Here is a 17,459-nt window from a genome sequence, read left to right on the forward strand (position 1 = left end):
ACATGCCCAGAACATAGTAAGGCCATATGCTGTGCAACAAGTACCGTGACGTTGGTTTTTGCGTGTTGCTATGAATTAAAATTTTCTTTAACACACAGTCGTTTGCCCCTGCATTACTGTACATAACAGCTTGGCGACAAAGATGGAGCTTCACTTCACTCGGCTGGCCTCGTTCCTCGCTGCCGGTCCCGTGGTCCCGCTGGTATGAATATTTTAAGAGCAGCGGTGATCAGAATAGCCAAAGCTAGTGAGCCTAACCACTATTCTCAGCCACAAAAGGCTTATTTTCAAACTCTCAGACCCGCACAGATATATACGTAATACCGTGTCACCTTGTTGGCCAGACAACAAGGTGTTTTAGGGCGATTGCAAAGTCCTCTTTAAAGTGGCTGATTGGTAGATGAGATGCCAATTAGACAACTTCAAGTATTGAATGTCGATGCGGAGTAGTAAAGTCAATTCATAAACTCGGCTAATTGGTTCAACCACTAATATACACAAAACTGACCTCTAAGTACAGCATACAGTGACGGTTGGGTTTAATAGCCATCATTTGTGGTGTGCACTTGCAGGAGTTTTCTAAAATAACTCCTTGCAAACCTTTTTTTTTTTTTGCTCCTAAAAAAAAAAGGAAACGTAACATGCATTGGACAATATGGAAACAAATGTGTACTATGACAGTAGCAAATTGTAGGCATGCTGACACTAATGTGATCTGATACACTGTCCATATCAGTTGTGGATGGACAAAGCTCTTAGCCCAGCGATGGTGGTGATGGAGAGTGACGTGAGCTGCCTCGACTGTGTAAATCACCCCCGGGGAGCCTTTCCACACGTTAAATGACACACACGGCCCCGCAACTGTCCTCCCCAGATCCCTGTCGCAGGAACACTGTGCGCTCTGACACTGACCAGCACACACACACACACGCACACACACACACACACAGGCAGGAACTCGGGCAGCACCACCTCCAACTAAATATACAAACACACAGGCCTGACACTTCTGTCCCTGTGGCCTGGCAGAGCTTGTGTGCCAGGCAGCCTGTCCTTTGGGTGGTGTTGCACAAGCGAGGTTGAGCCAGTCGGCAGCTTGGGCTCAGCGTGTGTTTTAGTCGGGCGTCCAATTAGAAGACCCTCCACTCTGAACTGTCTGTTTCTAATTGAAAAGGACAGGCCGAGGGAAACGTGGCTTAGGGTTGAAGTTAGTGCCAATTTAGGGGAGGATTCTCTCCCTCCTTCGTTTCTTCTTTGGCTGTATAGTGAACCTATAGTGAAAGTGTTTACTGTTATTGCAAGCTACAGCGCAGTACTTCAGTGCATTTGGGTCTTGAAAATAAATCCTGCCTTAGGGCGTGCTATGAAGCCCCAGACGTTACATGAAAATTGTAGCCAGAATATTCAGTGGCTATAAAAAGTCTACACACCCCTTTTCAAATGCCAGGTTTTTGTGATATAAAAAAAATTTAACAATGGAAATTACTGAGCTATGTCAAGGTCTTGGTAATGTCACTGTTGTGCCATATTTCTTGTCCACTTAATGATGACTTTCTTCACTGTGTTCTCCATTCTATATTTAGTTCCTTGGAAATTATTTTTTTTACATTTTTCCTGAATGATACCTTTGAACAACAAGAGACCATTGATGTTGTGGAAAGTCTCTGGGGACCATGGCTTTTGCTGTAAAATGTGACAGGAAAAGCCGACTAGAACATCGGAAATTGATTTGTGGTTAATTAAAGACCCTTTAAATGGTGGCAGGTGTGCTGACTCCCATTTAACATGGGTCTGAATGGGATTGGTTTATTCTGAACACGACGACAACCGCAGTTCTAAGAGGGTGTGCACACTTGTACAACCACATTATCTCAGTCGTGTATTTTTACTTTCCTTCTTGAAAAGATAAAAGAAAGCGGTTTTGTTATTTTTTTTTCGATTTTCCATAGAAAATAGGCATTTGTACAGGGGTGTTTAGACTTCTTATAGCCACAGTAGTTATAACGTGCACACACAAAAAGTAACTTGTGGCTAATATGCGCACAAAATAGCAATTAATAACCTTAATATCATTCCTGGACAGTTTGATAAGGAAATGGAGTGCACCTTCTCTAGAAACAGTAAAAGGTAGAGGACATCGACCACTGCAATTTCTAGCGAACGTATGCTCCATTTATTACCCAGGTGTCCCAATTTGTTCACGGGAATGATAATAAACCCACACATTAGTATTCCGTAGCCACATGAACTGTACTCTGTCTTTTGCCATTTCATCATAAAGGAATGATTGACCTCATTCTTCAACACCTTGCAGCTATCCCCTCAGCCCCCCGCAACGTAATCTCCAGTGTGAATGAGACCTCGTTGTCCCTGGAATGGGAGGAACCCGAAGACACCGGTGGAAGGAGCGACTTAGTGTATAACGTGGTGTGTAAGAAATGCCTGCGAGACCGCAGCCCGTGCACCCGCTGCGACGACAATGTGGACATCTCCCCTCGGAGGCTGGGGCTGAGGCAGCGGAAGGTGGTGGTGAGGAATCTGCAGGCTCACACCCGCTACAGCTTCGAGGTGCAGGGGGTCAACGGCGTCTCGGGGAAGAACCCCGCCACGCCACGTTACTCGACGGTCAACATCACCACCAACCAGGCCGGTTAGTAGACTTGTCAATGACGCTGCACGTGTGTCCACAAACCAAGCTAATTCATAGGGCTTCCCCGATCAATATCACTTAAAAGCACAATGAAAGAGGCGGTTTATTGGATCCTACGCTCAGTCAATGTCAATGAGTGTTTTAATGATCTCTTAGCAGAGGTGAGGGGACATGTGTCAGGACTTGACTCGAGTCAGTTGGCAATTGTAGGACTTGAGACACGACTTGCTTGAATTTTGCAACAGGAGCTTGGGACTTAGTTAAGACTTGAGACTTACTTATGACTTGCTCTAACCCGTAGGTATCGTCGCTGTCTGTCGGAATCCTCGCATCTTCAAAATCACGACTATTCAGAAAAAAATGGAAAACAAATGCTTGAGTTATCTAACAGAGCATCATTCTAGTTGGTAATAGACCTTATATTGTTATCATATACCTTCACACACCAACATATACACAACACCACCCCCAAATCCTGTTTAATTGCTATTTTAATAGACTGAAGAGTTGCTAATGGATTAAAATGGTAGGACATGTCGCCAGCAGAGACAAGCCCTTAATACTGCACAAAAGCAAATGACTGCGTTTACATCATCTTCCCCAAACATTTTTTCAAAGGTCTTAGAGCCATGAGTGATGCAATAAATAAAACGATGAGCTGACTAAGCAGTTACGTAGACAGAAATAAATCTGCACGCACTTAACCTTCGGGGCTGACCAGTTCCTTCTGCACCAAAGTAACATAACAATCGATTTTTAGCAAAACAGGCTTATTAACCAAACTATTTTCATTTGTTATTGTCGAAAAAAAAAACATCCAGACTCAATCTTGAGGCGACATAATGCCGCACGGCTCGCGCAGTGTGATGGAAGAGGTGGAGTTTGACAAGACGTCTCAGACAGTTGAGTGTTCAAGAGACTTAAAAGATTTAAACACTTTACATTGGTTAATAATATGTGATAATAACAGAGGACGTGGAGACAGACCGCTAGTATCGACCACTAGTATTGTGAAAAATTGGACCTACGAGATTTGCGCCCGACAGTGACGATATGTGATTTACTCTCACCTCTTGGCACTCAGTATACACAGCAGCAAAAGTGAACACTGTAGACAACATTAAAAAAATAAAAAATACATCCAGTTACAGTACATGGATTAAATGTAAAGAAAACATGATACATTATATCTCTCCTTTAAGCCAATGTCACCTTCATACACCAAGCAAACTCTTCAGCACCTTTCACACACTGTAATCACTTAAATCAACCCACACTTAATCCACTTTACTGCGGTTAATGGAACGCAGACAATGGCTGTGAGATGAGTCACTTATAGGATTCACCAACCCATGAGGTGAAGGTGAAACATGCGCCATTTCTTCAACCATTATGGCTGCCCAGTTGAGCCTAGTAAATCTATACTTTGATTCAATTTGTGATATCTTACTGCAAAGTTTGGTTTGAAGACAGGTGAGCAACACATCAGAATTTTGTTCCTGACTGGCAGACACGTGAGGGTGGGCCAGGCATATTTACAGCCCAGGTGAGGCTGAACTACAACAAGAAACAAACAAGTGAAAACAAAACAAATATCACATAGACAACGGAGAGTTTTGTGCCATTCATCAAAATAATGAAGCTGATTTTTATATTGTTCCTAAAGCATGTATTTTTGCTGCATTCCCCTGCAGCACCTTCCGCAGTACCAACAGTCCATCTGATGCGCTCCACTGCAGACACCTTGAGTCTATCATGGCTGCCCCCGGAGAAACCTAATGGGGTCATTCTGGACTATGAGATTAAATACCACGAAAGGGTGAGTTGGACTTTTCATCTTTTCCTGATGCTGGGAAATACAATATTAAAGTGGTGCGTGTGAAGGGGTCATTTCTAATGATGGAGAGCCTCAGCAGCTCCTGCGATGTTGAATCATTGGTATTGATCAAATTCTCTGCATGGACCTCCACAGTCTAATGTGTTCCTTTTATGACCGCCAATGGTCAAACGACCTTCATATTGCAGAAAAATTCTCTGTCGGAGTGTATGCTTGGATCATGATGTCTGCTTAAAAAGATGAGACTTTTATTTTCATATTAGCAGTACTGTCAGTTGTCGCTGTAAATTTCAGGTACGCAACAATCATGTACCTTGCTTGCTATTTTCATAATCTTATGCTAATGTAATTTCAGTATTCCAGAATTCATAATGAAAATTGAAATAAAAAAGCTGGCCTCATTCCTTGCTTAGAAAATTATTATTAAATGTGTGGAGTGAAGCTTACTTTTCATTTGGATTACTTTTTATACAACGTATAAGTTCACAATGGTCGGTAACTCTGTTGATGGTGAGCTTTGAAAAGTGATTTGGAATCTTTGTGAATCTTTTCTTGCTTAATAAAGGGTAAATAAAATAAATATAGTGGAAACTCTAAGGTTGAAAAGAAACAATCAGTTTTCCCATAATTATTTTTAATTTTCACAATTCATCGTTCACCATTCACAAATTCACATATTCACATATTCCCATTTTTCATGTAGAACCTATCCGCAGCTATTCACAGAAAAACTAAACGCTGTTTTTGTGCTCTTTCTGAAACGCCACAAGATGCCACCCAAGCCATGTCTCAATGAGAATTGGTGTCAAGGAAGTATGTTGAAGTGATACATCTCGACTAAGTGACAAGCTTTGTTTGTTGTGGGGGGGGGGGGGGGGGGGGGGGGGGGGTTATGCCTTAGCCTGGATTGTTAGTATTGGTTGAACGACTTCAGATTTTCTGTCGTCGACGCTGAGGTGACGATAGTCGAGTCGACTAATGGGTGACGTTATTTATGTTTTTTGAAGTTGTTAATTCGCCGCAACTGTTTCCCTTCAGCCTTCAAGTACAAGCTCACTCCCTCAACAACAGACATACAGTACACTCGCTCACTTACTCATGCAATCACATTCAGACAGTCACTCATCCAATCACACTCAGACACTCGCTTGTCCAATCACATTCAGACACTTTTACTGCCTCACAGACAGTCAGAAATTGTACTTGCTACAGTAGTGTGATTGTAAAAAAAATACAGAATAATGTAGGCTATTGTAGAAACCCTGCTACGGACCATGCTACGAGGATTCTTGCTCGAGTTTAATAAACTCAGACAATCTGTGAGGCAGTGAAGGTGTGTGAGTGTGATTTGTCATTGGATGAGTGAATCTGAGTGTGGGGGTGAGTGAAAGTTAGGAAGAGAAGCTTGAAGGCTCAAGCGAAACACCAGCTGGATGTTTGTCATACCATATTTGAGGATAAGATTGCAAATTGTCCAAGTGACCTTGCTCATTTTTAGTAAAATATTTCCACACACTTGAGGCGTGGACCTACCTCCTGTTGCTTTAAGTGAGGCTTCTGTGTTTTTACTACCCAAACACGTGACTTACGATCAATCAAGCTCCAACTGTCATTGCAGAGTGGTAAAGTTCATTATTAACCATTCAGTCCGATATAGCCGATTGTCCATTACAATGAAGCACTTTTTTTTAGGCCATATGCACCCACATTATTGTACAGTACAAAATTATTGTGTTTTTTCGTGGACTAAAACACTACAGTACAGTACAAAGTCATTAAGTTATTGTAAATAAATATATATATAAAAAAGCTTGAAAATGTTTGAAGTGTCACATTTTATCCAAAATTACTACGCGGGTGTGCTTGGTCAATGTGACATTGTTGATACACAGTACGCAACATGTATGAGTTGCTTTCGTGAGCCGCGAGGAATTCGTGTGCTTCCTAGTTCCAAATCCGTTGCCAAAGATAAACGGCTTGATAAAAAAAAAAAAAAAAAAAAAAAAATGACTGTCCCAAAAATAGGATGTTCCAGACTCCAGAGACTTGTGTTTGTATTCCTCGGTTAACACTGTCGCCACGCCGTTCTCTCTCTGCGCTGTGAGTCGATGTACAATAGACAATCGATACATCCATCATGATATGGCCCCCACGTCAATACCCGACATACAACATGGACGCCACGTAGGCACGTCTTTTGGAACTGGATCTATTTTTCGGGATGTGCGACCCTTAAATACGTCAGTCCCATTCTCTGCCTGCCTTACGCCACAGCGCCAGTAAACAACAGCGGCCAATTCTGGAACTAACAGACTTTGTCAAGGGCAGTTTAAGTGACAAATGGAAACTATTTTTGGACACATTGTTCAGTCCCCACGGTCCGTTTTATCCGATATCGGATGTATCGGGGTCCGTTTTATCGAGGTTCCCATCTATATAAATTTTTAGAGGGGGGCTGTCAATTACTCTCTGATTTTTATTGCTTGCAGGAAGGCTTGGTCACTCTGCCCTGCGAATAGTCACTTAAAATACGACCTTTATCAATTCAGTTGCATAGTCCTGCTTGTACACCACACATCTAGCAGGAGGACAAATGTCATTATTTGTGAATGCAAAGTGATCTGTGAACATGAACCGTCATGTCCTCCAGGGCCAGGCTATGTCGCACACTGTAACATCCCAGCTCAGCTCAGCCAAGGTGGAGGGACTGAGGGCCGCTACACCCTACGTGGTGCAGGTCAGAGCTCGCACCGTCGCAGGGTACGGTCGCTACAGCAACCCCATGGACATCAGCACCAGCCTGCACAGTAAGACCTCTTGTGTTGATCTCTCTAGTGATCTGTTGCTATGGTTTACGGTTTTAGAGCTCCACAGTTTTAATGGCTTCTGCTATCCAGGTGGTGCAGAACACTGTCTAATCCCTACAGCCCCGCTTTGCCGGGTGCTCATTTGTGCATTTTGTGTGATTCGGTTCAGGTGATCCTCAGAAGTCTGTGCAAGACCAGCTGCCTCTAATCATAGGTTCCGCCTCTGCAGGCTTGGTGGTCATTGTTGCCTTGGTGGTAATTGCCGTTGTCTGCCTCAAGTAAGTGCACAACACTGACAACGTGAACTCCGTGTTTCATTTAGCTAATTAGAGTTGAACAAAGAGACTAATTAAATGTTTACATGGTATTCAGAGGTGGAAAAAGTACTCAGACTCTGTACTTTAGTAGAAGTACTGATACTAGTGTAAAAAGCCACTGGTAAAAGTAGAAGTACTGATACAACTCCTTTATTTAAGTAAAAATACAGACTCTGAAATGAACTTAAAATGGGAGTTTTGCAGCTTTGCAACCGCTAACAAGATTTTAATGTAGCCTCACTTCACTAATTCCTGTTTGCAAATGAGGGATGAGCATGTTTTTTCTCCAGAGGTGAATATTCCATCTAACAGGTCAGCGTGAGACAGCAGAGGTGTGTCCACGACTGCACAAGAATGACTGACACCTCGTCTGTCTTTGATTGCATGTTTTCATCGGGCGCGATGGTTTCTTAAAAATCCAATTAGAGGTACAAGATGGGTCCATAGAGAGCTTTACAGATCATTTTACTAATGCACCAGTATTACTGTAAGGTCATACTAACAGTTTTAAAAAAATTTGTTTTGTTTGTAAATTGCAAACTCGCACTTTAAGTGCAAAAGTAAAAATGAACATTTACTGTCACTTACATAATTTACTATCCCCGTTTTGACAACTTGGCTCAATGAAAAGGATTATCTGTACACACAAAAGAAATCCCTTTATTAACTTACATTAAAAAAAAAAAAAATACATATACAATACTTTACATGTTGCATGATGTTCTTTGAAACCAAGCGCTACCAAGCATTGGCTCACCTTTTATGTTAGCGAAACATAGCTCTGCTAACATTATAAACTGATTACCAAAAAAAAAAAAAAAGAAAAAATGCCACGTCGGCATTGTTAATGGCAAACTGTTGTCAATTGCCTTACCTGGTTAAAAAAAAAAAATTATTTTTGTATGCCAGAAGCATGTGGATTTTAGGTAAGAGAACAACATGGGACCACTCATTCGTCATGTCAATTTTGTAGCCGACAACATGAAACAAGTATATTAAATAAGGCCAAGGATCGGGAATGTCTCACTGTCCTCATTTTTTCCCGATCTATAAGACCCCAAGACCTCACTCAATCAAAATCTCAACTGCAGTTGAGTTTACCTCTTTCTATTGAGATCTTTTTTATGTCATGTTCGTCATCCGTGGTGGTTGAAAAAAAGCAACAAGCCTATATATTGACAAAGTAAGGAGAAGAAAGTACAGATAACTGTTATAAAATGTAGGGACTAAAAGTAAAAAGTGCAAAAATAAATCTTCAAGTAAAGTACAGGTACCTGAAAAATGTACTACTTCACTAACAAAGTAGTTATACTTGTTTACTTCCCACAAGTGCATGCCTTCATAGAGTGAGCGCACACTTAATCTTCTAAATGGAGGAGTTCTTGAAGAAAATAAACGTCGTTCAGTGGATTTATCTGATGGCGATAAAACGGATACCTGGAAAAAGTCAAGACTTATTATGTTAATGTAACTCTGTTTACAGGAAACAGCGCAGTGGCTCCGAGCTGGAGTACACAGAGAAACTGCAGCAATACAGTAAGTTTATGTGTTCTGCAGCTATGCTTTATTGGTCATGCATCCACTGTTAACCAACTGATTCAATAAAGTCACCTGACCCGGGCAGGAAACAAGTTTTGTGCTTGCGCAGTCCCCCCCATTCAATCTGGACAATGTCATGCTCTGTGTGTTTTTCTTTCTACGTTAACTAAGCTAAATATGCTGTTAAGGTGCCATTGAAAAATTCGCCCAGAGACAGCAAATTAATTTAGACTCTGGCACGACAACAGCTCAACTCTTTCTTTTTATCACCGACCCCGGGCTAATGTTTTTAGATTGTGATAGTCCTCTGTTCATCCGAGAGTTGGTTTGACCTCGAATCTGTTTGTTTGCCAGTGACCTGGACTACATCATGGTCATCTGTATAATAAATCACACAAATGTGAATTAAACTTTAAAACTAGATAATGCAATTTATGTAGAAATTGCGTGTGAATGCTGAAAACTCGATGTTGAATGAAATGAAATCAAATTCAAGGTCAATCTAGTGTAAAATGTCTGCATACGTTAGAAAATGTGGAATACCAAAAATTGTGGATGAAGAAAAATAGTTTCCAATATGTCCCAAATGAGCTGAACATTTTGAAGTTTGGTTTTCAACCATTGAATAATTAGATAAATGTGGAAGGATGAGTTAATTTGGAAAATTAATTTATGTCAATGTGATTTTTTTCCCCATGGGAAATGTGAAATTGATTTGAATCCGTTGAGAAATGTGGAAGGAGGAGGTCAATATGTAAATTGGCTGCATTGATTTGGGAATGTTGTCTTGGAAAATGTGGAACACCAAAAATCTAGGAATATTTGGAATGTGAAAACTAATTTCTATTATGTCACAAATGAACAAAAAATAGTTTAAGTCTTCATGGTTTGAATCCGTTAAATAATTAGCGCTAATGTGGAAGGATGGGTTCGATTTGGAAAATGTCTTTTTTCATTTCAATTTATTTTGAGGAATTGTAAAAGAACTATTGAAAGATGTCCTGTGTTGGAATGGTTTGAATTGGTTGAGAAATGTGGAGGTTTTGGTAGGACAAAAAGTGCAAAGCTTAATAATAGCAAATGATAATTATAGTTAAAGTAGAAACTGTTACCGTCAGAGGTCTAATCATTTGTATGATTATATATTCATTTGTTATGGTGACAAAGAAATGCACTGCAACATACATCATAAAGCATCTGCTGAAGCAAGATAAGATAAAGTATTGAAGAGAAACGAAAACTCAAACCGTGATAATGAACATATTGTTACATAAATACCTCACTGACAGCGTCACCCAAAACTGAGCACTATTATCTTTGAAAAGGCAAAATTTCTGGACAGCACGTAATTGGTATCGTGTGTTGTTTGTGTGCGTGTCAAATATGATGCTCATCGGGCCCTGCTTAGCATAGCAATTATGAGACATGTTTTTTTAGCCATAAAATGGAAAGACACTAACTATCAGAATAGAAAAAAACAAAACAACTTCCTCATTAGCAGTAGCGAAGTAATTCTCAAAAGACCCTGTAAAGTGAATTCAAAGATGTTTTGTCAAATAAATTACATATGAAGAATTGTCGAAAAGGTGCAAAGACTGATACCTATTTAGTACTCAGTTGTGGAGAAATTGCATGAAACTGTTTTTCCCCATTTCTGATTTTGGCTCAAACTGCACCCGAAGACATTAGTCGGCCCGCCCCCACTATGTAAGAACATGAGGGCCTTCGTTCCGCTACTGTGGCAGCTTTTGATTGCGTCGTTATCAGCCGTTGAGTGCGTGCACATCTGTCAGAGAAAGACGGAAGAGTGAGAAGGGGGGATTTATTTATTTTTTTAAGTCCAACTTGACAGCCAGCGTGTGGACAGGGGTTTCGTGCATACGTGGCCGCTTTAGAGCGCCTCACTGTTGTGCCCCACGACGACCCGGTGGGATATATTCCAGCCACCGGAAGCGTTAGGCGCATATGTTTTTTGCGGCTCCGCCATGTAGTTTTGTTTCGGCATAAGAAAGATGCTAGACGAAGTAGCATCCTCTTTTCCGGGTCAAAGTAATGGTGTCTGATTGACAGTTGACAGTTAAGCGGTTTTCAGCGGACATGCCCACGAGTCAACGGCATGATTTTTTTTACGTTTTTGACACCTCATTTTATTTGCTTCTCAGTCAAAATCTTAGGACATTTATTTTCATTTTACAGGGACTTGTAGTACATGTAGTACGCATGTAACATTTCCTCCACTTATTTCCCATTTGTTGTTTCTTTTTCTATATCTCAGTTTCTCCAGGTGTGAAAGTGTACATTGACCCTTTCACCTACGAGGACCCCAATGACGCAATCCACGAGTTCGCCAAGGAAATCGACATCTCCTGCATAAAGATCGAAGAAGTCATCGGTGCAGGTGAATAGCTCTGCAGCTTTTGTCCGAAAGGGATGGCCAAATGAGTCGTGTTCATTAATGATTTATCTGAACAGGAATGTGCCATCAAGCCAACAGGTTTGTTCTGTGTGATGGGCTTTAAGCCAGAAAAAGGACTTTAGAGTGTTGCACGCGTGAGATTCAGAGCGTGCATGTGTGAGATCTGGGGGGTGGGGCAGGGAGGGATTGAGGTGAAAATCTTTCCCTCCCTTCAATCTGTTTTTGTTTCTCTCCGGGAGAATGTTCTGTCCTGATTTCACCTCCGAATGAGTGTGATCGACTATTATCCCTTCCTATCCTTTACTTTTGTTCTCCTTCTCTCTCCTTTTTTTGTAAATGTTTGGATTCAGGCACCACATGCACAACACCCATGTTCCTCACCCGTCCACGTTGTCCCTACACTACTCCGAGACTGCACGCCCGATCACGACCGGTCACCCCTTCGCTCCCTGACATCTTTACCCTATGAGCGATCGCCTGCCGGAGTAGCCGCTCCTATTTTGCAGTGGCGGGCTGTGCGTTTGGTACCTGAGCCTTTAGTGGGGACTAAATCCATCTCTTAACACAACCATTATCATCTCTCGATTATAGAAACCATCAATATATCATACAAAAATGCAATACTATGCCCTATACATCATCTGGAGTAGTTCAGAAACAATATTTACCTCATAAAATAAAAATGGAAAAAATAAAACACATCATCTAATCAAAGATCCTTATTATTAAGTACTCATTTGTGTAGATCACTACAGAAGTGCTTTGCTAGTCGAAGTTGGTTGTAAAAGGTTTTGCTCTGATCAACCAATCAGAGGATGGAAAAATGCCGATGTCATTGAGGGCCAGTTTGCTGGCCTTACGAGAACCAATTTAAAATCTGATTGGTCAAGGAAACAACCTCATTGCTAATGTCGTTTAAGTCACATGGGCCAGCACTTATGATTTTGTGAAGGCCCTGGGCAAAAGCTTGGAGACGGTCAAGAAAATTCAGAGATTTGTTTCAAAAAATAATTCTCTATGTAGTACTGAATTGCATTTTACTGTTTTGCTTTAATTTTTTTTTCGAGAATTTTGGGTGGTGGGGGGGGGGCTAAAACAGCACCGCGTGACGCACTTTCGAGTCCGACATAAGTTGCCCGTCCCCCATTATACAAGAACTTGAGTGCCTTCGTTAGCATCAGCGCTTATCTGTGCAATTCCGGCGAGCAGTTAACTAGCCAGCAACGCCTACACCCTGAAAATGCATATTATCTGTGAGTGCCTTGTTGTTAGCCACGAGTGTGCAAGTCACCCAGAAAAAGGCGGAATAGCGTGGCAGGTGTAAGGTATAATTTTGAAAAGTCCAACTTGACAGACAGTGTGTGGACCGGGGGGCTTTGGGCAAGTGTGGCCACTTTTGAGCGCCTTGTTTTTGGCCGTGAGTGCACACGTCTCGGCGAGAAGGCAGAAGAGCGAGTTAAATCTAATTTAAAAAGTAAAACGTGACAACCAGCTTGTAGTTTTGTGTACGCATAAGAAGATGCTCGACGAAGTAGCATCCAATTTTTTCAGGTCATAGCAGTAGTATTTGTTTACATTTGAGAGTTGAACAGGACGAGGTTTCAGCTCATTCAGAAGACATGTCCACAACGGTTGAGAGCGGCTTTCATTTTGCATTATTCTGAAGCCTCAATTTACATACGTCTTTTTTTGTTTTGTTTTTTTTAATCATTCAAATTTGGCACGGTTGTTAACAACAGTCTTCTCTATGATGTGTCAAATTTACAAGACATACAGTGGGAGGAAAAAGTAAGTAAACACTTTGGAACTTGTTAAATTCCTGCATACATTAGTCATTAAATGTAGTCTGATCTTCATCTAAATCACAATAATAAACAAACAGAGTCTGCTTAAACTGTTTTCATATTTGTATTGAAAATAACATGAAAACATTTCCAAAAAAGGGAGGCAAAAGAAAGCAACAACCTCAACTAAACGTTTCTTGTGGTTGCAGATCAGACGTGCAAATGAACAGGATGAATTTTGGCCCAATCCTCTTTACAAAACTGTTGCAGTTCAGCAAGATTCCTGGGATGTCTGGTGTGAATAGCTCTCTTTAGCTTATGCCACAGCATCTCGATCAGGTTGCGGTCAGGACCTTATATATAAACTTGTTTAAAGCTGGGAAAACTTACTAAAGTATTCAGTCGTGATATCCATCAGTCCACGGTTAGACAAATTGTCTATAAATGAAGAAATTTCAGCGTTGTTAATTCTTGTCCAAGGAGTGGCTAGCCTATAAAGATGACTGCAAGAGCACAGCATAGAATGCTCGATGAAATAAAAAGAACCCTAGTATCAGCTGAAGACTGACAGAAACACTGGCACATGCCAACATCTCTGTTGACAAATCTACCATGTGTAAAACATTAAACAAGAATGGGGTTCATGGAACACCACGGAGGAAGCCGTTGCTGTCTAAAATGTTTGAAGTTTGCTAAAGAGCACTTGGATGATTCCCAGCACGACTGGCAAAATATTCTGTGGACAGATGAAACCAAAGCACACCAACATCAAAACCTTGCCCCAACTGTGAAGCATGGTGGAGGGACCATCATGGTATAGGCGTGCTTTGTTACCTCAGGGCTTGGACAACTAGCTATTATCAATGGAAAAATTAATTCACAAGTTTATCAAGATATTTTGCAGAAGAACCAAGAGGCCATCTGTCCAACAGTTGCAGCTCAAAAGAGGATGGGTGTTGCAACAGGACAATGTTCCAAAGCACAGAAGAAAATCAACAACAGAATGGCTTCAGAAGAAGAAAATACGCTGCGATGTCTGGTGTGAATAGAACTATTCACACCAGACATCCCAGGAATCTTATTGAACTGCAACAGTTTTGTAAAGAGGAAGGGTCCAAAATTCATCCTGATCGTTGTGCACTTCTGACTTTTCCTGCAGTTGCAGAGCCGTCCATCATGGCCCAGTATGATCTGCAACTACAGGAAATGTTTAGTTGAGGTTATTAAATTCAAGGGTTCACTTGCTTTTTCCTCCCTGTTCTCCAAATGTTTACATTATTTTCTATACAAATTTTTTTCTATACCATTCGCACTCACATTCACACCTACGGGCAATTTAGAGTCCTCAATTAACCTACCATGCATGTTTTTGGGATGTGGGAGGAAACCGGAGTGCCCAGAGAAAACCCACGCAGGCACAGGGAGAACATGCAAACTCCACACAGGCGGGGCCGGGATTTGAACCCCAGACCTCAGAACTCTGAGGCGGATGTGCTAACCAGTCGGTCACCCTGCCGCCGTAATTGTTTATGTGGTATTAATTTAAGCAGACTCTTTTTGTTTATTCTTGTGATGAAGATCAGACTCAATTTTATGACCAATTTATGCAGAAATTTAAGAAATTCCAAAGGGTTTCATACCTTTTCCTCCCACTGTATTTATTTGCGCTTGTGTTATAGTGAATTTTAGTTTGATTGTAAAATTTCACCTAGAAACCCAATATCCTTAACTTTTTCGGAGTAGTGTTTACATACATGTACTGGAAGCAATGAAGCCAAGACAAACGCTACGAAATGAAGAGAATAGACTGTTGGGTATAAATGAACAAAATTTCATGGAGCTCATATTAGAAGGTTGTAAATGTAGGTCATTGTTTCTGATAATGTTTTGGCCAGCATAGAAGACCTCACCGGCTCTGACTGTCCACCGCTGCTCTTTTGTAACACCCCACGGTTAGGCACTGACCACTCCAATCAGCCCAAAGTTCCCTCTCTCTCCCCTCACACTCTCCAGCTTCCCCTCCTTATCCTCCCTCAACTCACTGGACCCTTGTCCCTCATCACCCTCACCCCCTCCTTCCATGCCCACACCCCTTTTTGCCTGCACCCCTTGTATCGCCCCAGGTGAGTTCGGCGAGGTGTGTCGCGGGCGGCTCAAGCTGGCCGGCCGCAGGGAGATGGTGGTGGCCATCAAGACCCTGAAAGCAGGCTACACGGAACGCCAGAGGCGGGACTTCCTGGCCGAGGCGTCCATCATGGGCCAGTTCGACCATCCCAATGTCATCAGGCTGGAGGGTGTGCTGACACGCAGCTGTCCCGTCCTCATCATTGCAGAATTCATGGAGAATGGCGCGCTCGATTCCTTCCTGCGGGTAAGTCTGGCATAAAGTGCTCACCACGAACACCTCCGACGGAAAGATTATTTTCTGTGCGTATCAAAGCGGAGAGGAACTATGAGGTGCCCAAAAAGTGTAAGATAGTTTTTCTAGTGTTTGTGAGAGACTTTTTGGTGCAAGGGGGAGTTTTTTTGGGGTGAATTTGTTTTTTTTTGGTGGCAGTGGTTTTTATCGTGCGAGAATTTTCTTGTGTGTGGGTAACAGGTTATTTGGTGTGTGTGAGAGGTTTTTGATGGGACTGATTGGCTTTCTGGTGAGGGCTAGCGTTTTTTTTTTTGGTCTGTGTGTGTGAGTTTTTTAGGTCAGTGTAAGAGTTTTTTTTGGTGGGACTGAGAGGTTTTTTGTTGAGTATTAGAGATTTTATTGGTGCATTTGATTTTTTGGGCGAGTGAGAGGTGTTTTGATGGTGTGGAATTTTCAGGCGAGTGAGAGGTTATTGGTGCTAGGGAGAGGTGTTTTTCTGTGTGTGAGAGGTTTTCTTTTTTGAGCAGTTTATTTGATGTTTGTGTGAAAGGTTTTTTGGGTGACTGAGATTTTGTGTGTGTGTGTGTGTGAGTAAATTATTTTTTTCCCCTACATGAGTGAGAGGTTTTTGGTATGTGTTAGAGGTATTTTTGAAAGTTTAGGTTTGTGTACAGTAAGAGATTTATTGGAGGGTGTTAGTGTTTTTTTGTGTTTGAGAGGATTTTTGTTGACTGTGAGACTTTTTTGGAGTTGTGTGAGAGTTTTTCTGGTTTATGAGAGAGATAAATGTTTTTGGGGGACTTATACGGGATCAAACACACACACACAAAGGCATAGCCAAAATGTCCCATACACACTGGCAGACACTGACGACACCGGCGGGTTATCGGAATGTTTTCCGCTCCATAAAACACCCCGAGGCGTTCACTTGCTGACTGATGGAGATTAAATGTGCGATGTAACGTTTGTAGACAGGCACAGTGTCTCTGCTTGACTTTCCTAACTGATGCCGACACTCTTTTTCAACGCAGCGCAAACTCCAGGTGGAAAACTGTTGCGTTTGAATGCGCGCTTCAGTGTATTATTCCCTGAGTCTTTGTGCGACGACGGAATACATTAGTGATCAGAGTTTTTGGCTTCGCGCCGCCCTCGCCCACGCAAAGTGGTGAACAAAGACAGGATGAGAAAAGAGGTGTCGTACAGTACATTTACAACTGCGCGGCGCCTATTACGTGTCGTTTGCATCGAATCAAACGGGTTATTTCGCGTGGTTGAATTGAGAGAAGACTTATGCTGAATGGATTCTGTGATGTTTTAGGTGAATCATTACAGTGCCTCATACCTTCAATTACCATTTTTATGGTTACAGACATCCACTAAATTTGTGTTTTCTCCGATGAGAGAATTTTTGGTTGTGTAAGAGAGGTCTTTTGGTGAATATGAGAGGGGTTTTTTTGTAATGTGAGAGGTTATTTGTGTAGTTTAGTGTAAGATATTTAGGTGAGTGTGGGAATTTCTTTTAGGGTGAGACATTTTTTGGTTAAGTGAGAGGTTTTTTGGTGAGCGTGGGAGTTTTTGTCATGTAAGAGAGTTTTTTTTTTGGTGTGTAAAATTTTTTTGCTGAGTGTGAGGTTTTTTTCTGTTGTCTTTTTGTGTAGACTTTTTTTTCTTTCTTTTTTTTTATCAGAGTAAGACGTGTTTAAGTGAGTGGGAGTTTTTTTGTTGTGTGTGAGGTTTTTTTGGGTGAGTG

The 17,459-nt window shown here is 41.6% G+C and overlaps 1 protein-coding gene across 1 annotated transcript in view; it reads left to right on the forward strand.

The window, feature by feature from the left end:
* Positions 1-17,459, forward strand: part of ephb3a (eph receptor B3a) — a 64,989-nt gene that overhangs the window by 29,501 nt on the left and 18,029 nt on the right. The window contains exons 5-11 of the mRNA XM_061693733.1: positions 2,315-2,650; positions 4,345-4,469; positions 7,138-7,294; positions 7,464-7,572; positions 9,095-9,147; positions 11,426-11,548; positions 15,474-15,721. Coding sequence (XP_061549717.1) covers positions 2,315-2,650; positions 4,345-4,469; positions 7,138-7,294; positions 7,464-7,572; positions 9,095-9,147; positions 11,426-11,548; positions 15,474-15,721 — 1,151 coding nt within the window. The remainder of the gene's footprint in view (positions 1-2,314; positions 2,651-4,344; positions 4,470-7,137; positions 7,295-7,463; positions 7,573-9,094; positions 9,148-11,425; positions 11,549-15,473; positions 15,722-17,459) is intronic.

This window comes from Phycodurus eques, chromosome 13, assembly GCF_024500275.1.
Source record: "Phycodurus eques isolate BA_2022a chromosome 13, UOR_Pequ_1.1, whole genome shotgun sequence".
Taxonomy (NCBI): Eukaryota; Metazoa; Chordata; class Actinopteri; order Syngnathiformes; family Syngnathidae; genus Phycodurus; species Phycodurus eques.